Raw genomic sequence first — 23,266 nt, 5'->3', positions numbered from 1 at the left:
GCTCCCTCTCCCAGTCTCTGTGGGTGGGCAGAAGTTAATAAGCTAGCCGGTTAGCAGACACAGATAGGCTCATCACCTTGACCAATCCCCACCACCCACTTTCAGTAATTTTCCACTTCTGTAATTCTGCTCAAGGCATCACTTGTCTCCCGCCCTCCTCCTTCATCATCCTTGAAAATTCCAGTTACCTCTGCACAGAGCTCGGTTGAGGTCAGTCCCATATGGAGGCCTCTCCCCTACTGCAGTGGTCACCGAATAAATCTGTCTTTCCTGCCTTTAACGAGCATGTCCGGCTTTTCTATAACTGTTTCCATTTTAACAAGATTCTTAGGCATTCTGCATGTACATTAAAATTTGAGAAGTGCTGTTTTATATTCATCATTCCCTCAAATGACTTCTAATAAACAGCCCTAAATGGTAGACAGGAATTACGATGCCCATTTTACTAGTGAAGGAGCTGAAGGTCAGAGCTCCGCTAGGTCACGCGGTTAAACGGGAACTGGAAACCACTTCATGACTCAGTCACCGCGTGGCGCTAATGGAAGAGAAGGACACGCTGCACGCAAGGGCTCAGCAGTGACACCATAGGGGAAGAAGGAAGGCCTGTCTTCGTGCACCCTCCCTGTCATGTCCCTGCAGGCTCTACTCCTTTATAGTTGTAAGAGAACCATTTTGGAAGCATGCCTTGTCTAGGCACCAGGGAATTCTGATCGGAGTTCTCCTACCTGTGGCTGGAGTCCCGGGAGCATGGCTGCTGGGGGATGAGTCACTACACTGACCCTGCTCAAGTACAGAAGAGGGTTGCTTTGAAGCCACAGAAGCCTCGTTTTTCGCAGGCTTGTAGGCACACGGTGCTGCTGGCTCCGCACGAAGGTAGAGCCCAGCGTGGCGGTAGTCCCGCACCAGTGGCTCCACGCTCTCCGCGCTCACTGCTGATGCTCTCCGAGCTCCAGCTCTGACTGTCCCCATTCTTGCTTTCCTGGCTCAACACGACTCCCCTCCTCCTGGCCTGTCTGCTTGCTCCCTGGCCCCATCTTCACAGAACTCCCATCCCCTACCCCTCAACCCCGGCTTTTGTTGATCTCAAACTTGCACACATGACAAAAATTCAAATGTAATAAATCATTGAATTAAATTATATTTCATCCTCTCTGTCCCTTCTCCTCATTCCCCTCAAATTAGACTGAAAGACTATCAGTAGGAGAGCAGCTACCAATTTTAAACACCTGTCATTCTCCCAGGGAAGACAGCGAAACCACTAACAGGAATGACAGGATGAATTTCTCTGGTCATTTGCAAACCTCTTAGAGCATGAGAAGTAGAGGAGCTCCCCACTCACCTCACTACCCCTTACCTCATATACATGGAGAATACTGATTTTTCATGCTCAATGTCTTTGACACCAATGATTTAAATCCAGCCATCATTATGGTAAATATTTTTATTGTTAGCTTTATCAGAAAAACTTGTATTATAGGCAATTTCTGATACATAATTTTATTAGAGCCAGAGATGATCACTTCTAAAAAAAAAACACCTCTGAGGTTAGAATGGAAGACAATGAAAAAACAGATTTCACTTTATAATTTACTTTTAGTAAGCCATCTGGAGCCTGCCAATTCCTTTGCATGATTATTAATTTAACATTGTATAACAGGTCATTAATAGAAAACACACATGCCCCGAACTCCTGAATCTTCAAGTCAAATCATTAACTTTTCTTAGATTTTTGAAAACATGAAAATAAAAGTCATTTCTGATAACAGCACTCACACACCATGTGCACTGTAAGGAGGTGCAGCAGTCAAGGCTAAGCCTCGAATTTTCCAGGTTTTAGCTGAAATTACCCTTACTGATTTCTTAGATTCTTATCAGTCTTGTCTGGGGGCTAGTTTGCCTTTGGCGGCCTAAAGAGAGCACAGTATTTTAAAATACATTTATGATCTCTACTGACAATACGGCATGAGTGGGGTTTTTAACTCTGGGGACATGAGTGGAGACACAACACATCCCAGGATGCAGCTAAGTGCCCCTAGTTATCCCTGAGCGGGGCAGTTTCATGTGATCACTTTGACTTTGCAGCTGAAGTCTGGGGTTGGATCTTCCTAGCAGCTTCCAGAACAGAAACTGGGTTCACTTTGTCTCCAAATTCTTTTTCTCGATGCTCAAGAAGAATGCCCTAAAAGGAAACAAGAGGAAACATCAGTCCTCACTCTGAGTCACTCATTCATGGGATAGACACAGAGGCAGAGAGGGCATCAGGGGCCAGAGATATGGGTCAGGCCTGGCTCTGCTCCTGAGGGGTTCAGTTCTGGTGGCAAAACGGGAACAGGGAGGTTACATCACCAAGGGTGAGCTGTGGTACTGTGGGAGGAGGAAATCAGGAGTGACATCTATGTGGAGGGATATACTGGGGTGACCAGGGAAGGCTTTACAGAGGATAAACCATGGAAGGCAGTCACGTGTCTATGGGTAGAGGTGAAGTTAAACAGCACACCAGGCAGAGAGAGCTGACACAGAATGAGCTTCCAGAGAAAAGCCTCGAGGTGTGCAAGTGGAGCTCAGAAGTCAGACAGTGACCATCTGAAAAGGAGACATAACCTCTCTTGACTTCAGTTTTCCTAAGAATGCAGATGCCGCTCCTGATATTGTGAAGTAAAATGCTCTAAGACAGAGGATACACCAAAGTTCCTGGAAGTGGTAAAAAGCACGAGATAGTGTGTTTGAGATCGGTATCGAGAAATCCTTGTGAAAGAGTTCCTCAACCCAGGACATCAGGGAACTCGTATTAACAAAACAAATAAATATACAAACATTATTAATATGTTTGCTGCACCATTACTTATAAAGACTTTTTAAAAAACCCCAAAAGTCCCACCACACTGAGGTAACTACAGGAAAGCCGATCAGGAAACTGTATTTACATGTCTAATAAAGCAGTATGCAGACATTAAAAATACTGAGGAAGAATGACACGGGAGATGTTCGTGATACACTGTTAAGTGAAAGAAGAATATCTAGTAAGAGATTTTCTTAAAGAAAAAGGGGGGTTGCTTCTCAGCTTAGCTCTGTTCTAGTGGGTTGTAGGCAGAGGCTAAGCTTATGGAATGACTCTCCTCACCTTCTACTGTTGCGTTTTCAAAATTTTCTATGTTGAAAACTCATTACTTCTTTAAAGCAAACATGTTTTAAAGATAATTATTATAAAGGAAATCCCCATTGAGGGGCAGCTAGCTCAGGAGGACTGTGAAAACACTGTGCTCTAGAAACCTGGAGGCAAGTCCTGAAGTCAGCCTGGCCAGCCCACCTGCCACCAGAAAGGAAGAAGGCCGCGCTCCAGGGAGCACCAACAAAGTCAAACAACACACCTAGCAACACCGGGAATGTGCCAGCCCGTTTTGGGGAGCCTGTGAGCAGCACATGAGTCACTGGCAGGCAAGAGAAGACTGCCAGGTGAGCTTTGCCCTGCCCCGGAGGCTGGGGGAAGGCAGAGCTGGAGGGGGGAGGAAGGAATCCCAGTGCGCCAGAGCCAGAGGAGGCTGGGCCACCGATCTTCTCCAGAAGTGGCCTGCCCAAGTGCAAGGGTCTCTGGAAGGGGTCTTTGGGAACCACTGCTGAGGAGAGGCTCTGGGCAGGGGAAGGGCGCGGTCCATGGGAGCAGGATGTGTCTGAGTTCCTGAGTTCCATTTCCATTGTACCACTTAGCAGCTGTGTATCTCTTGGAAGAGTTATTCTGTCTCATTCATAATTCATCGCCTTACATGTAGATGGGAATAAAAGTCCCTAACATCACAGACTAGTTGTGAGGAAGATATGAGATGGTACACAGGAGGAATCAGAACAAGGCAGGCATTCTCTGGCAGCCGTGATCACCAAGACATTTTGATATATTTACCAGAAAGGAGGCAAATAGGTTCATATTATATCAGACATCAATCCATGCGAGATTCTAATACAGACAAGCAACAGCAGTTACCAAGGTTTAAAAGGAAGAGAACAGAAGTAGAGCTTAAAATGGAAAGATATCTATTCCTCCCAAATTGAGAGAAGTATGCAATTATTAATGTTAACAGTGAGATCCGCCAATACAAACAATACCGTCTTGTTACCGAGGAGGCCAAGTGTTAATGTCACGTCCCAATTTGGCAGAGATAGGACCCGCAGTCAGGCCATCAGTCTCGAGGTCCTCCTGCTGGGCTCTGCAAACTGCATCCACTTCACCTCACCCCTGCTCTGCAACCAACAGGCACCTGCTGGTGCTGCCTTCCAGCACAGGGGAGCCCTCCGGCTCAAGGCTGCCCACAGTCTGACACGGAGCAGTCACCCCCGCCTCCTGGGCCCAAAGGGTCCCTGTGCTGACTCTGGGGCCTCAGAGCCCGTGCCCAGAGCAGCCTGTCTGCGGAGAAGTCTGTCACCTCTCCGGGGCAGTACCCCACAGGGAAAAGTGCGGTCTCCCCCATATCCCCTTGCTGCTCCCCCTAATTCAGGCTGTTTTTCTTCTTTCTCTCCTCCTCCTTTTCTCTACTGTCCAGTCCTGAAGGCCTGTGAGAACTGCGGGGAATACGTTCTTAATAGATTAAAAACAATGCTTTTGTTCAAGTGCTAAAGACGGAACTGGCCATCAGGAAACGTGGACGCAGGCGTGTGCTCACCCACAGCCCTCAGTCCCAAGTTACTGGCCCGCGGGACTCCCAGACCATCTCAGGACATTACTGTGATGAGTGAGGAGATTCGAGTGTGAGGTGGCTTGTGAGCAGATGTGTGATAAACGGTAACTCCCCTCCCTTCCCCTTCCTCACACTCCCTGGCTTTGTGGAAGAAAGGCTGTAAGACTCTAAATAGGGAACGCCCTCCCCATATTGGGGTCCTGTACCAACAGACAACAGACACCCACAGATCCACACGTGAACAAGAGGAGTTTACCTGCTTTCCTGATCCCACCACAAAAACTCCCCCAAGGATGAAGCCTTCGCCTTCCAGGTTTCCAGAAAAGCCTCCGTTCCGGGCCCGGAAGAAGTTGTACCAGACACCCAGACGGACAAACCCCATAAACATCATCTTCCGTCTCTGGGGACCGTAGAACCTTTTCTGCAGGATCAAGAAAGACAGAGCCCCTTTGAGAAGCCTGTATGCCTGCCTTCCCCAAGGAGGAAAGGTTCCCAACAGGCATTCATTCTCAAGGACCCAAAGCTTGCTGCTTCATGTCCTCCCCCCAACCTAACCCACACACGGCTCCCATTCAGGAGCACTCTCAGCTGCCTGGGGAAAGAACCCTGCCAGGCCAGCTTCTGACCCCAGGGCAGGCCCATGTTGCAGAAACAGCTATGTAGCTTTCCACTCTGCCTCTAACCCCTTGCTGGAGACTGGAGACACGTAAGGCTCTTGTGCCTGACAGGATGCTAACAGTCTGGCATCCTGCACAGGGGACAGCAGAGGGGAAAGGAATATGGCTGCAATGAAGGAAGGGACAGGGGCTTGTGCTGGTCCCCGCTGCATGATGCTAAAACCCAGTGGGGCTTCAGTAATTTTCCAGGCTCCCATGCCCAGGTCACAGTTTAGGAAGGGCTCAAGTAATAACTGAGAAGACACCTGTCAAGCATCCCATCACACTGTGCCCAGAGGGCTGCATGAGCTCCTCCAAATTCAGGGCAGCTGAAAGGGAGGCCAGCCTCCAGCTCCAGGCCAGACATGCCCTGGGCCATCGAGCTTTCCACACCTGAGCACAGTCCCCATCAGTCTGTGTCAACAAGCTCACAGGAGATGCACCTTTTCATCCAGGAAGATCTCTCCTTTGAAATAAGGCTGGAAGTCCTGCACTTCGGTCCTGATTTGTTCCTTCACCACTGCATACAGGGGGACTCCCAGCTCGTCCAGCTTAGGCTTCAGGGAGGACAGGTCTGCAGCCTCCTGCAGAAGACAGGGAACATCAGGGGCACAAACTCCTGTGGCTCTACAGCCAGCCAACACCCGCTCCCCTGCAGGCCCAGAGCTGGGCTGGCACTGAATGTGGAAGAGCAAAAGCAACAAGATGCCCGGAACAATGAAGGCCTGTGGAACCCAGCAGAAACCTGGCCCAACTGGGCCCGAGGCCTCAGTTAGAGGGTGTCAGGTCTCCTCCTCAGCCCAGGCTTCTTGTTCTCTCCAGGGTGGGAAGGGGAAGCAAGGCTCCTATTATGGGTGTCCGAACCATGGCCGGGGAGCATCCGGTAACTGAGAGATTGCCACCAAACATGGCCGTCCGTAGCCACGACGCCCCTCCCCTGCACCCGACCAAACCAGCACAGCCTATGAGGCAAACTTCACTCAGACCATGTGAACAGCTGCTCCCATGCCTTCACTCAGCTTGCTCCCCACCCTCCAACAACCTTCCTTTTTCTCCCGCTCAAATCCCACCCTGCCAGAAAGGGGTCCCTGTTCTGTAAGTTCTCCCTGGCTTGTCTAGCCGAGAAGTCCCAATTCTCTGTGCATATCCAGTCTTTCTGCTTGGAGACTTTTTGGGAACCGAGTCTGTATTTGACCACCAAGCTGAGCATGGTCACTTAAGTTCCCAAGTGTGTGTCATAGTTAGATGCCATGTTTTCCATTTCTTGTACCCTTTCATGCCCAGCACACGGCTGGATACACAGAAGGTACCAGATACCAGGTGGAAAGATTTGAAGGTGAAGGTGGATGGTGGGGACAATGCAGCTGGACTGACAAATACAGACACCCCTCACTCTCATGAATTACATGCTGAATGGAGAAAGGAAACTACTTCGTTGTTCAGAAAAAATTCTTCACAACTAGTGTCAGAATTAAAGAAACAGCAGCCCACTTGGCTCTAATACAAATATGTTGCCGTATGGTAGCAACTACATGTAACTTTCTGTTTATTTGCTGGAACACACAAAAAGGACAGCTAAGGAAACAGAATCCATTATGAAGCCCTAGTCAAGAGCTTCAGTGAGGGGCAAACCTTGCCCTACGGCAGAGAGGACTAAAGGTCTGCTGTGGCCTAAGACCACCCGTGTGTGAGATAAAAGGATTTACTCCTTCTTCCTGGGCTCTGTACTCTGGCGTGTCACTGCACAAAGCCATGAAGTGGAGACTCAGTCCTATACCTCTGGTCTGGGCCACTAAAATAACATAGACTGCCATCCAATGTATGTTTCTCACAAAACGCTCTGCCAGGCAGGGACCAGGGCACAGATAAGCAGGCTGTAATTAGGGAGGGCGATTGCTCTTGGGATCTTGTGGCTTTAACTGGCCTTGGAAATCCAGTCACAATAGGCTTCCATGTTGGTATTTGAAGCCATCACAGCCTTTAAACCAAAAGCCCTGAATTTTTAGGCCTTACTTCCCATGGTAGGCAGAATAATACCCTCTCAGGATATCCACATCCTAATCCTGGGAAGCTATGAATGTTCTGTCACAGGGTCAGTGGGCATTGAGGCAGCAGATGGTTGCTAACCAGCTGACCTTAAAGGACAGGATCTTGTATGATCTGGGTGGCTCCAACCGCAGGGGTCCTTTCAGTGACATGGTGATGCAATGTGAGAAAGACTGGACCAGCCATCACTGGCTATAAAAATGGAGGACAGGGCCATGAGCCAAGGAGTACAGATGGCCACTAGCAGCGAAGAGGACGGGAAATCACTATCTCCTAGAGCCTCTGGAAGAAGGAATGCAGCCCTGCTGACACTTTGATTTTAGCCCGGCGAGACCAACTTCAGAATTCCCACCTCTAAAAGTGCAAGCTAATACATCTGTGTTGTTTAAAGCCACCAAGTCTGTGATAATTTGTTACAGCAACAACAGGATATTAACACACCTCCCCACAGCAGTGTGACTTTGTCACAACCTGTCCCTCTACTTCTTCCTCCGTTAAACAAGTTGTATTTTATAGGGATGTTTTGGGGAGACCACAGGCACTGAAATGCCCTGAATGTGAGCACATTCTCTGTCAGCCCAGCCACACAAGCAGGAGAGAGAGTTCAAGGCTGAAAGGATGGTCCCAGGCTCATGGAGGACAACCAGAGGAAGGAGGATGACCGCGTGCACAGGGCCAACACCACCACATGAGAAGCAATATTCTCTCATTCCCAGCTCTCCCTTAGGCAAGGCAGATCTCAGAAGCTAGGTCTTCTGCCACTGACTGTGAACAGGACAGGTCACCAAACTCCTCTGGCCTTCACCTATCTGTAAAGTGACAAGGCTGGACTCTGCTTTCCCTTGATAAGCTTCCTCACTTATGCAACAGGTGATCATGGCCTCCTGTTGAGGGGCCAACCTGGAGACCACCTGGTCATGGAACTCCAAATTTCACCAACTGCATTCACACCAGTGACATCACTGAAACCCCACTGTGCTGTCAATGCCAAGACACACAATGCAGCAATCGAGGAACCACGTGCAAATCTGTGGCTCTTGACTGTCCCCCAGGGACTCCAGGTGGGCGACCCAAGAAGAGGGGGACAGTCTACAAGTGTGACTTTGCACTTTCCACCCCTGCCACACGTGAGGGCTGCCCGTGGCTGAAGCAGTAACCATCTAGACACTGCACTTCAATAATCAGGTGCCTGTGCTGAGCACCAGGTACAAAGAATTGGACCGATCCCCACCCGACTGAACGGGAAGATGGCCCCAGACACAGACAATCCATGAAAGCACAAGGGCCTGAGAGCACCTAACGAGAGTCAAGTGTGTTTGCTAACCCAAGGTTATGGTGAGTTGTTAAATGCATACACACAGGGAATAAATCAAAAGAAATACCTAGAGCAAATAACAGTGATGATCAAAGATCAGAGTAGGCCTACAGCCCTTAGTCCTGGCTAGAAATGCATTGGCCCCACTTGCTAGAATCCTTTTCTCTGTACAGATCCTTGATGTACTCACCTCCCGGCAGAGGAAACAGCCTGGCCTGCGCACAGCCATTATCACGGCTCCATTCTTTTCCCAGAGCTCCTTTGCTTTGAAAGTCCTTGGTTCTGGGGAGAAAAGGCAAGTCAGTACGCTCTCCTCCCAGCCCAGCTTGGTCGCAGCCATGAGACAGCTCATAAATGACACCAGCCTAACAGAGGACTCGGAAACAGAAGACAGGAAACACAGACAGGAACAAATCACCCTTCAGAGGAAGGACCCCACTGTAATCAAAATCTATTGGCAAAAGTGAACATCCCAAACTAGAACATTTCTAGAAAAATGGCAAATTCCTTTGCTGGTAGCAGTGGATACTGTAATGATCATTTAGGTCAAAACCTGAAAGAGATCTTGCACTTTGATAAAAAACAAACAAACCCTAATTCTTCTTTTTTCTTTTCTTTTTTTAAGTATTGAATGGGTATAGGTCAACAGAAATTTTTATGAAAAAAAAATTTTTTTTAAGATTTTTAGTAATCTCTAAGTCACTCCACCAACGGAGCCAGTCAGGTGTCCCAAATTGATTTTTTTTTTTTTTTAAAGGCAGGCTCCAAGCCCAGCATGGAGCCCAACACAGGGCTTGAACTCACAACCCTGAAATCAAGACCTGAGCTGAGATCAAGTGTCGAACGCTTAACTAACTAAGTGACCCTAGGTTCCACCTTATGAAAAAAAATTTTAACCTAAATATATTAACTGCATGATTATTCACAGGAGAGGGTAGAAGATGGCCAGCAAGGAAATGCCTCAGGGCAGTACGGTTGTGTAGCTCAAGCCTGGCCATGGTCAGATAGGGCCTACATCCAGTGGGGTAGCGTCAGGCACGTGCCAGCTCCTCCCCAGACCTGTTTCCTCAGTCAAAAGTGTAAACATCCAGCAGCTCCACTGAGGCTGCAGGGGGCATCAAAAGGTGGGTAGCAAAGTGCCCGCCGCACTTTGTCTGCGAACAGAGTTCACACTGAGGGCTCAGCAGTAGCAGCTCTTCCTGTCCTAGCATGTCTCAGAGGAATCCGTGTCCCCGTGGGATGTTCTGTGGGGAAAAGGAGCAGGCTAAGGTCTGTAATCAAATGAGACTGAGGAACTCTAGGTTGAATACAGCCAAGCAGGGCTCTCCCCAAGGACTTCTTAGTCTCCACGAAGGTGACCTATGCTGTAAGTCTGCAGTCACAGTGCCTGCCTGCCCTTGACAAGCTTCCTCACTCACAGAACAGCTGACCATGGCCTCCTGCTGAGGGGCCAACCTGGAGACCACCCGGTCCGTGAGCCCCAAGTTTCACAAAATCATGCCAACTGCATCCACACCACGGGCATCACCAAGCTGCCAATGGCAAGAGCACCACAGTGAGGCAGTCAAGGAACCACGTGCAAATCTGTGGCTCTCAGCTGTCCCCCAGGGACTCCAGGTGGACGCCCCAAGAAGAGAGAGACAGGTAGGTCCAGTCTACAAGTGCAACCTTGCGCTCCCCACCTCCATCCTGTGTGTGCTGTGCCACAGGTGAAGGCTGTCCATGGGTATACCAGTAACCATCCAGACACTGCATTTCAATAAACAGGTGCTTGTGCTGAGCACCAGGAACACAGAATTGAATACACAGTGTTTCTCAAATGTACCAGGAGCTCTTTTCTGTGAAGATCCAGGAGACAACATCAGAAAGTGAAAAATGTTTTTGACCAGAAAAATCTAAAATGTAAAACATGGTATGCAAGAAGATCCCAACTGCATATTATGTACACATGGAAAGGAATGTGCAAAAATAAAAATGAGTGCTGTGTCAGGGTAATGGGCTTATCAGTAATTCTAAAAAGTTATTAAACTTTCCTAATGTTGTTATAATGCCTTTTCAATTAAAAAGAGAGAGAGAGAGAGAAAGTAAGAGCACCCTTTTATATGGAAAAAAAATGTGTAAGTCTGCATCCCAGCACCCTGGAAAAGTACGGAGGCTGATGGGGTCGTGGCTTACCCTTCTCCAGGGTTTTCAGGTCTATGTCCTCCAGATACTCCAGCGTCGCTTTTTGGGACTTGGACAGAAACACGTCTGTGTTGGCCAGGAGCAGGGCCAAGGCAGCCGCTCCCAGGGCCCCTGCGCCAATGGACCACATTCCCATGGTGAAGAAACTCGGATCCTGGAGGAAAGACATTTCTGGAGATTGAGAGGAAGGAAGAAGATGTTATTGCTCCCACTTTGAGAGAGCTGGAATCTGGTCCCCATTCAAGCCTCTGGCTGGGCAGCGAACCCAGAGGCAGAGGAGGGGAACAGCGGTGTCAGAGACGGGACGGGAGGACTGGAGCGGAAGACGGGAGCTGATGATGAGAGCAGACGACAGCCACTGAGCACCCGCTGCCACAAGAGCTTGGGAAAACAACAGACACCTAGAGGTTCCTGCCCCGGGAGCTCACTCATGGGTCAGGAGCAAGAACAGAGAAATGAACAGCCCTCTGAAATGTCTCTCTTGCCGTTCTTCTCTTATGCCCAAGGCCTTGGCCCCCCAGCTCTGTGGGGGTGTCCATGCTGAGCCCCCTGGAGACAGCCTCCTTTCCTTTTCCCCTCCCTGTCAGTGGCTGCTCTTCCTTCATAGTCTGGGAGTGTCCACTATCACTTCCCTGTGGAGAGGCAGCCTTCTCTTCTTTGATCAAAAAATACTCAGAACACCAATCACACTGTTTTGTTACCTTATTCTTCTTCCTCTTCAGTTTGTGACTCAGAAACAGAGACCATACCATTCGCCCGGCCCCCAGGCAGTGCCCAGCGGGGCTTCACTCACAGTAGCATCACTCATGTTAGAATCTCAGTACTTTCTCTCAACTGCAAACAGCTTTGTATTTCATTCATTATACAAATAAAACAGTCTCAGAGTGAAAATAAAACAAAAATTAAAAAAAGAAGCAATACATAAAACCAGAGTCAATGAGAAAATAAATAGCCCCTGAAAATCTAGCAGCCTAGTGAATGACACAGATGAACAGAGATGGCTGCTAGTAAACACCAGTATCTAATATGACATTCTGCCCCATGTCACTAGCACTACACACGTCTGCTGGATGAAGAGAAGTGGACAGGGAGAGCAGGCATTATGTATAAAAAGAGCATTGTGCTAGGTGTCTGTCTGCCTCACAGGGGCTGGCCAAAGAGGTTTGTCTGGGTCACAGGTCTCTGCAACTGCAGTGGAGTCCCACACAGGTCCTGTAGAACCCAGCCTTGTTCCCAGCTCATTCCTGGGGGCCTCCCTAAGGCTTCCTCTAATTGGGTCCCTGGGACTGGAGCAGGTATCCCATCCAGCTGCCTACTCCTGACAACTACTTAAAATACTCTGTTTCCACAGCCCTCCAGTCATCCTAGGGTCTTTACTGGGGCCTTCCTTCTAGGTACCAGCAGGACTCTGGGCAGAGATCACCAGGTACAGACCCAGGGTGTATGTGTGTGGTCCACCAACCAAAGACTTCTGTCTCCCCTCCAGCACTTGGCCGGGGAGAGGATTTTCAAACGATTAAACAAAGACCCAGAAAGCCACATGCCACTACCAGAGCTGGGGCTTTGAGGGATCTACTGCCATAAAGTGGGGTTGCCAGTAATTTGGTGGTGAGGACTTTGGGAAAGGAGGGTAGACCAGGCTTGTGTTGGGGTAGGGAGGAGGAATGACCAAATGAAAAGAGCATTGCAGAAAAAGGAATCTGGCATCTGCATGCTAGGGAAGGGAGAAATGAAGGGGAGAGGCCTGGGTGTGTGTGTGTGTGTGTGTATATGTGTGTGTATTGGGGGCGGGGTGTGCTACAGCCCCTCAGCACCTCTGATGGGAGGGGCTGGAGCTGGGAGAGAGGAGTTCTCACTGCGGCCTCCTGGAGGAGGCCTCCGCAGCACAGGCATCACACAGAAGGGAAGATCTCATGCCTCAGGACTAAGCAATCATCAACTGCATTTTAATCAGACCAGGCATGCAGTTCACAACCACATGGAAGTTTGAGAAGCATTGTCTCAAAGCAAAGAATCCAGGATTTTGTGCTTGGTTAGCCATAAGCCACAGAATAAAGGCCAGTGATGAGGGCAGGCTGGGCTGGGAGAGCTGCGACCTCCAGCTTCCCTTCTCTCAACTCACTGTGGGGGTCAGCGGGCCTCAAAGTGAGCCCATTTCCATGCTTCTTCCTGGAATGTCTGTCCTATCCCATCTGTTCCATTCTTCAGGACTTGGGACATCTCCCCAAGAAGGTTTCCTGGATGCTCTGCCTACCGTCGCTCCCTACCACTCCCAAGAGATACTTCATACCCATAACACTTCCTGTGTGCTCCACACAAGATGTGGACCTACCTACCTTTGACACAGCGACCTTTGACTCTGAACAGCCATGCCCACACAGCACAGTACCTGCTTGGTATACACAGTGAGCTCTCCAAAACACTGCACACAAATGAATTCAATAGAACTGAATGATGAGGATGATGACTCATGGAGAAGCCAAGTTCTTGGACCAAGCAGGAAAGAACCTTTCAGCCCATGGGCTGGCTTCCAGTTCTTTTACGAGGCAAAGTTACACATTACTCGATTATAATTCATAGAACAATTAGGGGCATTCACAGAACAACCACAGCTCTCACCTGTGTGCTATAAACAGGAGATTCCCTAGAGCCTGGAACAATTTCTGCACCTCTACACACATCCAAACACCCCTGGACTTCTGACATGTGTGTATGATTCAGGAGCAGATGGCGTGGTCTCTGATCACAGATCTGATAACATTTCTGCAGCAGCACACAAAGGATAGCTTACGTCTATCCTACAAAAGGACTAGCTTCAACTCCTGAAACTTGAATGCACTGCAGGACGCCCAGAGAGCCTTATATTCAGCTCCACATCCTCCTAACACACCACTGCTGCTCTTAGAGACCAATGGCTCCATCTTCCCACCAACAGCCAGTTAGCCTGTTTGCTCATGACTGCAAGGGAACAGGACTCACCTAGACTCAACATTTATTTCTAATCATTTACTCAGCACTGACCTGCTCAATCAATGGCGATTTGGGAGGACATACAGCTAAATGGAACACAATCCTCAAGGACACACAGGCCTAGTACACAGGTAACAGAAATTCAAATGGAAAGGGGAGGCAACTTGCTCCAAGTATAAACATGAAGCTATGGGAATGAGAGCCAGTTCCATCTGATCTGGGAAGCCAGAGAAGCCCAGAAGGATGTGGCTTTGGGGCTGGCATGGGACTCAGAGGGCAGAATGGAAGGGCTAGGCCCCACCTGGGCTGAATAAGCCTGGGAGAGACCGGGCTGGCTGGGGATGGACATCAGTGCTCAAGGCACTGGGAGAATGAAACTTCTATGTCCCAAAGACCCCTCACCCCCCACCTCAAGTTCAAGAGCCAGAATACAAGATGCGGGTATTGTTTACCACCCCACCCCCACCTGGAGATGTGCCCCAGAAAGTGTGAGCAGAGATCTACCCCTTTGAGGAGTATGGGCCTCATTCTCAAGTCCAGCAGCACTAAGATGTGAGAGCAATATTAGCTGCAGAGGTAAGTCAGGCCTCTCTGTGATTCTACACCAGGGAGCCTCTAGCAGCTGGCACTTCTGCTGGGGTTAGCAGTGAAAATTTACCCCTGGAAACACCTAGAGAATGTGTAGGTCCAGCCTCTCAGCCAAGCCTCCCTGAGCTACAAAGCATTCCCATTCTGGCAGATCTCAGAGCATGTACCACTGCAACTCACTGCATAGTGAGAAAGACTGGGGCTCTGGGATCACAGCCATTCCCAGGACAAAAGGAGGGAAGGGAGGGAGACCCTACTCTCTCAATAGAACAATGGGCCTCTAGGGCTATGGGATAGTCCTAAATGCTAAATCAGCATTTATTTGGTGTCACTTGACACTCAAGGCCTAATTTCATTCACCCAACAGTGTTTGATGCAGATATTAACCTGATTTTACAGGGGACAATTCAGAGAAGTTCAGGACCTTCTCCAGTGTCACTGAGCCTGCAGGGAGCAGTACTGAACTTGGACCCAGGTCACGATGACTCTAAAGCTGCAGTCATCTACTGTCATACCTTGCCTCCCCACACATTCATTTGTGGGTTTCTGGGGGACAAGGGGTATGATTCCCCTTTGTCTTAATGAGCACTTAAAAAAAGATTAACTTTTTTTTTGGTCATCAAATACAGCCAAACGATTAAAGGAAATTTACCATATGACAGATGTCCTTTCTCTGTCCTCCCCTTCCTATCCTCACCCATTAAGAAAAAGGTGGTTTATGTTATGCCTGAGTTTTCGCGTCTGAGAGACCACCAAGGAGCCAAGCACCGATGCAATCGCACGAGGGTTTATTTGACAAGCTTAAGCTTGGGCCCAAGTACACCGACACAGTGGAGTAGGGACTTGGACCCCGAGCCAGATTACAGTCAGAGTTTTTAAAGGCAGAGTAGGGGTGGACTCGGCAGTGGGTGAGGACAAAGGGGGTTATGAATGATGTAAGTCTCTAAGGAATTTTGGAAGCGACGTCTCCAGGACCTTGGGGGGCTAGCTGTTGTCTGAGGAAAACGTTATTCATTACCTATAATAAAAATCTTCTTGTGAGACCCTTCAGATGTAGATCAGATCCCAAGATCATATACTTGGGAATCATTCTCGACACTATCTTGGAGGTTTAGAGATAAAGTTTCCTAAAGGAATTGTTAAAGTAGACTTACAGGATTCTGGTCGGACCTGTGGGGGTAGAGGGTCGGTCAGGCTAGGATTGTCCTTAGCAAAATCTCAAGGTGAGGGCAGTTAAGTCCCCAGGGGAGAGCCACTCTGTCTGTTTCAAGGGCTTGTCAATAGGTGAGGAATTTTAATGATTTTCTTCTCCCTCTGTTTCCCACATCAGCTAAACTTGAGGTGGGATGGCCTTAATTTTCTCAGCCTCCACAGTTTACAGAAGCCTGCCCCCGCCTGATACAGCTACAACACTGGGTTCCTACAGTGGGACTTATCTGGTCTCTGCCTTTTCCACGGAAGAAGGTGAAGCATGTTAACGGCACAGATGAACAACAGCTGTGGCCGCTCAGAGTGGCAGCTCTGTTGAGGGGGAAAGCGTGCTGGTCGATGGGACAAGACGCAGCTGGGCTCCCTAGGCAAAGCTGGGGACATCCCCTCTCCCAGTCTCATTTTCCTCCACTCCAAAATGACGGGACTGGACGAGGTGAATGCGAAGGTTCCTTAAAGCACCCCGGTGCCATCATGTGGGTCTATCAAAAACAGCTCACTTTGGAGTCTGCACATTCTTGGGTCCCCATCAGAACTCTCCCCCCTTCCATTTCAGTTTCCAAAGTGCTTCTTCCCTGTAGCCTAGAGCACCATGAGCCACTCCCCGCCCGGTCCCGGATCCCCAGCCTCTGTAGTTCAAACCTGGGAGCAAGGGCACTCACCATCCACAGCGACCACACTCCGGTTTCTGCTGACAAAGAGGCCAACCCAGCAGGAGCAGGCGGGAATCAAGCTGCCGGGGAGGGCTGGAGGCGGGGCTCTGGAGTCCCGCCTATGGCCTCAAGCTCACTCTCTCACACCATGGGCAGGACCAGGCCACCCAGAAACCCCGGGGGCTCCTTCAGCTGTTAATACTCAATCTCCAGAAAACATCAGAATGGAGAGCTGCCAAGGCCCCCAGCCCTTCAAATAGCTGAACAAAGTTTGAGTCATTCGCAGTCATGCAGATTGTAACATTTATCAAGTGCCAACAGACCTACCCTGCCATCCGGTGCAGACGAGTGAAGTGAAGGCCTTAACACCGCCCACGTGTCCCACTAGCTGAGATCAAAGAGAGACGCCCCTTTCTCCATGGCTCCTTCTGTGGACTTCTCCTTGCCCCATCTATGACCCCACACCCAAGAAGTCAGCAGACTAAAAGTACTAGCTCTCTGTTCTTTACCACCACCACCACCACCGCCACCACCACCACCGGCTGGCCTTGCTTTCTGGTTCTTCCACTTAGTGGCTCCTCTCACCCCACCCCTTCCTGGGCAACCTCACCTACTTCCAGTGCTTCACTCTCACCCCTTGGTATTGACTTCCAGGTTCTGACTGCTGTTCCTGACTCTAAGTTAGCACTTGGAGGTTCTGGAGGTCATCTCTGTGGCACCACGTCCAACACTGACCTCTGCTAGAGTCATGGTTTCTTCCGGAGTTCCCCAGCCGACACAGGCATCTGGCCGACTGCTCAAGCCAGAGCTGAGAGTGGCAGCCCACTCCTTCTCCCCTGCTGCCCGCCTCTAGTCATTTAGGAAGTTCTGTCCACCTGCGGAACGTGTTTGCCCCTGTCCTCTCCTCAGCCTCACTGCGCCGTCGAGGCCCAGGCCCCTGTTACTCTGTGCTGGTCCACTCTGCTAAGCACAGAACAAGCTTGGCAGGAGCCAGGTCCTCTCCAGCTCTCTCCATGCTGCAGCCAGAGTGACAGGAGAATACCCTGGCCCGCTCACATCCTTGCCTGGTCCTGGGCTCTCCAAACTCCTTGGCATGGTTGATGGGGCCCATCACAGCGAAGCCACAGGCCACCATTTTGACCACTCCAGGCACAAGGACCATAACAAGTCTTGTTAGGCCTTTGAACTGTTGCTCTGCTCTTTCCTTTGCCCAGGATGCCCCTCCCTGCCATGCAAATGATGTGAAGTCCAGGCACAAATAACACTCTGTCTCCCAAGTGCCTTCCTGAAAGCCCCAACTATCAACTGTTCCCTTACCTCTGATTATACAGTGCATGTTTATGTGTGTGTGGATATGCACACATAGCTTTGCATATCACACAAGCAAACGGACTGTATTTTAGTTACTGACGTGTCTGTGCACACACTATGGTGGAGCAATCTGAGGGCAGTGGCTGCTGTCTTATTCACTGCTACACCCCCAGCACTTAATACCGATCCTGCTCATCAGTGGGCCGTCAATGTCCATTGAAATTGTCTGAATATTTATTCTTTAAACTCCCTGTTGCAACTGATTTGGAGCTGCCCAATTTCAGCTCAGTACTAGAAAGTAATTTTGGACAGGGCTGGCTTGACCTTGAATCAAACACTCAAGCCTGGGGTTTAGGTGATCTTGGGTTGGGTGCTAGCCCCAATGCCCAACGGCAAGGCAATCTGACATGAGCTGTGAAAACATTCTGTACCAACAGAGGAAGGAACTAGCAAATTTCAGGTTGTCCCAGTTCTGACATCCAAAGATCCTGAAGTACCACCTGGCTTCAAGTGCAGGGTTTGGACGTTCCAGAAAGCCATGGGGGCACCTGTGGCCAGTGCTCTCCTTTGGGATGTGCACAGGCTCATTCCCTGCTTCCCCAGGCCCAATTCCAGCCTGTCAAGGAGCTGCCTCTGGCCAGGAACTGATAAAGCCTTCCTAAAACAAAGTATCAGCACTGGGTGGGATAACTCATCCCTGAAACAAGTATAGACAGCATCAGAGTCTACACACAGAGGGTATATCTGCCCAGCCCAGCCCCGCCCAGGGAAGCCTCCCTCCCCAGAATGAGCTGGCTTGGGACAGGCTGAAAGGAAGAGAGGGGTGCTAAGGAAGGCAAAGGAAACTAAGAATGCACATGGGCCTCCTCACCTCCAGCCCTCAGTGAACGAGGCCGGATGAACGATGTTTCATCCTCCTCCTTTGCTCTCCTGTCCCTTCTCCTTCCCTCAGAGCTCTGGTTAGCTCCTCCTTCACTGATCAGTAAGGACACTAAGGCCCAGTGAAGGGGCAAGGTCACATGGGGGTAGGGCTGGTCAGTGGCTGTGCATGGACTCAGGTCTGGGTCTCCCAACCCCCAATCCGTGGTTATTTACCCTGCAGAAGCTGGAACAGTGTGGGGTAGGGGTGGGGGAATCAGGGTTCAGGAAGTCTGGGGGTGGGGGGTGGTTCCTGAAGTCAGCTCAATGACCTAAAGAATGTTGAAAGCAAAACTGCTCCTGAACAGGGCCTGGGAAATCTGTGGCTAGAGAGAGCACCAGTCTCTCCCAGTCCCGGCGCTTTGCAAGCAGTTTACAATGCAAAGCCAAATGTTTTTGTAAGGGTCACACTGCCTATTCTCAGAGGCCATTCTGCACCTTTCCTCCCCACAGTAACAAGGTCCTATCAATCCTGGATGAGAGAAGGCTAGATTTTAAAATGCCAGTTTAGCAGCCTAGTGACATGGGCACACAAGGCCCCATGAGCAGTAGGGGATGCATTCCCACCCACCCTTGTCATCAAAGACCATGGACCTAGCCACTTGCAGTGAGATTTCACCTACTTGCCTACTTGCCTCAATCTCCAACTTTCTGTTCTGTTCCTTGGGGTGACCGTCTACCCAGCTCCGGCCCAGCTGTCTTCTCAGATGCCAGAGTCAGGAAGTTCTGAACAGATGCTGAAAGCAGAAGAAGACATAATCAGCGGAGCACCTGGGTGGCTCAGTGGGTTAAGCCTCTGCCTTCGGCTCAGGTCACGATCTCAGGGTCCTGGGATGGAGCCCCTCGTCAGGCTCACTGCTCAACAGGGAGACTGCTTCCTCCTCTCTCTCTGCCTGCCTCTCTGCCTACTTGTGATCTCTGTCTGTCAGATAAATAAATAACATCTTTAAAAAAAAAAGAAGAAGAAGAAGAAGACATAATCAGCTATCAAGAAACTCTGAGACAAACACAGATCCTCTGATCAGGGATTGAAGCTACAGAGCACCCCCAACATATGTAACTATTCTGTCCCTGACTTGCATAACCGGCCTCCTGACTGGGCTCAGAAGACTAGCTCCATCAAGTTATACAGGTATGGATGGGAAGGCATGGGAGATACCACAAAAAACCCTAGGTTTCTAGTCTGAGAGGTCACCTTGTCCTTCAGGATCTCCTTCCTAAAAAGAAGGGAACTTTGAGGAAGAATATGTAAGAGCAACATACAACACAATAAAATATTGCGGAATACTTTTATTTCTTAGAACTGCAAAATCTTCTTTGAGGGGCTCAGATTCACTTGTTCCTTAAGGGTACGTCATTTGAAGAATACAGAACACTGAAAACTTCTCCAGCTGTGCCACCCCAGGTATATTACTACAGACCTGCCTCCTGGGCATAACTCTGGGTCTGGAGGGAACGCTGGCTGGTCTCGGGCCCCTCTGGCCTAGCTGTTCACTCTACAATGTATCTTCCATGCAGTGCCTGTCACCACAGCCTTCTATACTCACAGCACTAGGGAAGGCAAAGTGCACTGTTCAGTTGAAACCTCCCTGTGCCAAAGGCCACTGAGCGCAGAGGTGGTTCCCCCAGCCTCTGTACAGTAGTTGCCACACAAGCCTCAGGAGAGGGAAGCTTGGGAGTCTCTCAGCTCAACATTCCACAAAGAGGCAAGAATTTGGCGGCAGGAAAGCTGCCTTATATCTATGATACTGACAGAGCCTGGGGTTTCAAGTCCCAAAATTCTGGTCCTAATCAAATTTTCTGAGAACCAATTATGTGACACAAGCTGATAAGACAATCATCAGAAATGTCTTCTGTACCCCTAGGGAACAATGCATAAGATCTCAATGCAATAGCATGCCCTTATAGAGCAGGAGGATAGGGGAAAAGCCACACCAAGAAGTAAAATCTACATCAAATTCCTACAGTTTATAGAACCTGTGAATGATTCCCGAATTACCTTCTGCAGAGTTGTAACAATCCAAATATTAAATGTACAGATGGTGCAGGGTGCCTGGGTGGTGCAGACAGTTAAGCAACCAACCCTTAGTTTCAGCTCAGGCCCTGATCTCAGGGTGGTGGGACAGACCCTGTGTGGGGCTCCTGGCTGAGTCTGTTCGGGACTCTCTCTCCTTACACCACTGCCCCCTCTTTCTAAAAAATAAATTAATATTTTTAAAAATGTACAGATGGTGCTTTGTAGCCTACCTTACAAAGAGCGACATAAATATGAGGTCTAATCCTTACTCATTTCTAGATTAGTCAATGATTGCCCCTAAAATGTAGTTTGTACACAAAATGGAGGGTTTCTGACGACTGGGTTATGTTCCAAGGAGTCAGGGTTTGCATTCTGAATCCCAATTCTTGGACTCCAGGGGTGGGCTAGAGCAGGAGCACCCAAGCAGGTTCCTGGACAATGCTTTTGAAAATAAATCCTAGGTGATTCTTTTTTTTTTTTTTTTCCTCAATCATCTACCAATTTCAATGGAAAATACATTGAAATTTAAAAAAAAAAAAAAAAAACCCGTAAAGTGAAGTCTAGGTAATTGAGCTGTGGAAACAGCACGGTCTGGAAGGAAAAAAGGCCCAGAGTCAGCTGGGTCTGAACCCCAGCCCAGCTTCGACTCCCTGGGTGTACTCCCTCCCCAAAGCGCACATCAGGCTGGGCCTTCACCATTTTTTTCTCCCTCTCCTTCACCTCCCCGCCCTGCAGCAAGTCGTCAGATCCGTGCCTTGTTCATCTTTTCATTCCCAGACTTCAGCACAGGGATTTTAAATGCGCACTTGGACTCTTTCCAGTTCTGTCGGGCGTGTGCAAATTTTACGGGAAGGCGGGAGCAGGTGTCTGAGATTCAGAGGAAACCATGGCCCCATAAAGCGCATGAGCCTATGCAAGCGCAGAGCCCGGGAGCCAGGTCCCTCAACCTCTGTCGGTTCACCTGCGGCGGTTCCGCCCGGTTAACCCCCGGCAGCCCCCGGGCCCGCCTCAGGCTCGGGCCCGGCGGAAAGGACGCACCAGGCCAGTCTTTTTCTCAGTTCTCGGTCCCAACAATTCCGGCAGGTCATGGTCATCCGCCTCATTCAAAGCCCGGGAAAGCCCGGGAACAGGGACGGGGACGGGGACGGGGATGGGGAGGCGGCTGGTTCTCCGCCTGTCAGGTCGGCGCCGGCTCCGGCCGCAGCCCCGGGTCTTCGGACCTCCAACGCCGGGATCTCTAGCGGACCGCGGCGTGCCGGGCCGGGAGGGACGCCGTCCGCCGCGGCTGTGGTGGGGGCTGTCAGGGGCCTCGCAGGTGCGGCCGCGCCCCGTCTGCTCGGAGGGAGCTTCCAGCCCGCTTTGGAGCCGCCCGAGGGGCCACCCGCGCACCGCCGACCGGGTGTCGCGAATCCGGCCCTGCCTCAGTTTCCTCACCTGCGCCGCGACGGGCCCACCCCCGCGGACATCACGTGAGCGCGCGCAGCTAGCACCGCTTTCCCCCGCCCGCCTGCTTCGGGGCCGGGCTCCGGAAGGCTACCCCGCCAAGCCTTCCCCGCCCTAGGGATCCAAGGGGTGTCCCCCTCGCCTGCGCTTCTCGGCGCATGCGCCACCGTGCCTCTCCCATGTGACCAGCCCCTCTCTTCTGGTAGGATCTCGGACTCTACGGCCCCCTCCCTCTTCCGGCGGTGCCCCGCCCCCTATGGGAGGAGCCCCGGCTCTGCGGCCGTCCCACTTCTGTGGAAATGCGCCCGGTGCCGACCTCATCTTCGATGCTATGCGACTCTCGGGTAGCTCCCACCTGCTGTTCCTCGTTCTCTGCTGAGCTAGCTAAGCGTTAGCTTAGCTCAGTCCTTCGTGAGTGGTGACCCTAGGCCCCTGACTCCATTGCTTAGGGGCACTGCCTGGAGCAAAAGGAGAGACTCTGGACTGCCTTACTTGGATCTGAAAGCACCTGCCCCTGAGCGGTGGGTCAAAAATAGCTTTCAGCTCAACGATTTTTTGAGCGTTTTTTTTTTTTTTTTAAATTTTAAGATTTTATTTATTTGACAGACAGAAATCACAAGTAGGCAGAGAGGCAGGCAGAGAGAGAGAAAGGGAAGCAGGTTCCCTGCAGAGGAGAGAGCCCGATGTGGGCGGGGCCGGATCCCAAGACCCTGGGACCCTGACCAGAGCCGAAGGCAGAGGCTTTAACCCACTGAGCCTCCCAGATACCCCGAGCGTTTGGCTTTTTGTTGTTGTTGTTGTTGTTGTTGTTGTTGTTGTTGTTAATGGACTTTTTTTTTTCCTTTTTGGCATAGGGATGAGGAATCTTTACGACCAACGCATTCCGATGACTGCCCTTTCAAGCTTTAGGGACAAATCCAGAATTGCTAGCCCTTGACCCCATCTCACATTCTCTTTCCCCCAAAATCCTAACCATTGGGCAGAGGATAGTGCCTGATGGCCTGGAGCACCAGCTCCTGGCATGTTTCCCCACTCCTGCTGTAGTCCAAGTAGCATGGTCTAGTTTGGCCCACACTTACTCATCCATTCACTCATTCTTTTACTCCTTATATATTAAGTGTCCACACTGTTTTATGGAAGTAGGCCGTTGGGAGAACACCTTTTCAGAGACAGGAAGAACTGACTCACAATACAACACTTAAAAGTATCACTAGGACAATGGGGTGATCAGTTACAGTGTTGAATGGTGTAGCAAAGCAGGGCTGACATGCCCACCTGTCAGGGGTGGC

The 23,266-nt window shown here is 50.2% G+C and overlaps 1 protein-coding gene across 7 annotated transcripts; it reads right to left on the bottom strand.

Annotated features, from left to right (window-relative positions):
• Nucleotides 1–1,426: 1,426 nt before the first annotated feature.
• On the bottom strand, nucleotides 1,427–22,128 carry PRXL2A (peroxiredoxin like 2A). 7 transcript variants are annotated; one of them, XM_059397925.1, is made up of 7 exons: nucleotides 21,969–22,128; nucleotides 19,141–19,254; nucleotides 10,860–11,022; nucleotides 8,875–8,966; nucleotides 5,767–5,907; nucleotides 4,924–5,088; nucleotides 1,427–2,179 (listed from the first exon to the last, which is right to left on the bottom strand). In XM_059397925.1, the coding sequence occupies exons 3-7, from the start codon at nucleotides 11,002–11,004 to the stop codon at nucleotides 2,066–2,068; spliced, it is 657 nt and encodes a 218-aa protein (XP_059253908.1). In that variant the 5' UTR covers nucleotides 11,005–11,022; nucleotides 19,141–19,254; nucleotides 21,969–22,128; the 3' UTR covers nucleotides 1,427–2,065. The 7 variants fall into 7 exon arrangements, with proteins under 7 accessions (XP_059253908.1, XP_059253904.1, XP_059253901.1 ...); XM_059397921.1 differs by having other exon boundaries at nucleotides 10,860–11,039; nucleotides 21,969–22,127; XM_059397918.1 differs by having other exon boundaries at nucleotides 10,860–11,039; nucleotides 19,153–19,254; nucleotides 21,969–22,127.
• Between the last annotated feature and the right edge of the window lie 1,138 nt (nucleotides 22,129–23,266).

This window comes from Mustela nigripes, chromosome 4 (genome assembly GCF_022355385.1).
Source record: "Mustela nigripes isolate SB6536 chromosome 4, MUSNIG.SB6536, whole genome shotgun sequence".
NCBI lineage: Eukaryota > Metazoa > Chordata > Mammalia > Carnivora > Mustelidae > Mustela > Mustela nigripes.
Note: the sequence above shows the minus strand (reverse complement) of the source record. Positions and strands in the feature narration are given on the sequence as shown.

Excerpts from the sequence above, each read along its gene's own strand:
- PRXL2A (XM_059397921.1), bottom strand. The coding sequence starts at position 11,037 with ATGTCTTTCCTCCAGGATCCGAGTTTCTTCACCATGGGAATGTGGTCC. Across the intron at positions 8,967-10,859 it reads CCTGAAAACCCTGGAGAAGG|AACCAAGGACTTTCAAAGCA; the intron begins GTAAGCCACGAC and ends TTTTCTCCCCAG. Across the intron at positions 5,908-8,874 it reads GCTGTTTCCTCTGCCGGGAG|GAGGCTGCAGACCTGTCCTC; the intron begins GTGAGTACATCA and ends TGTCTTCTGCAG.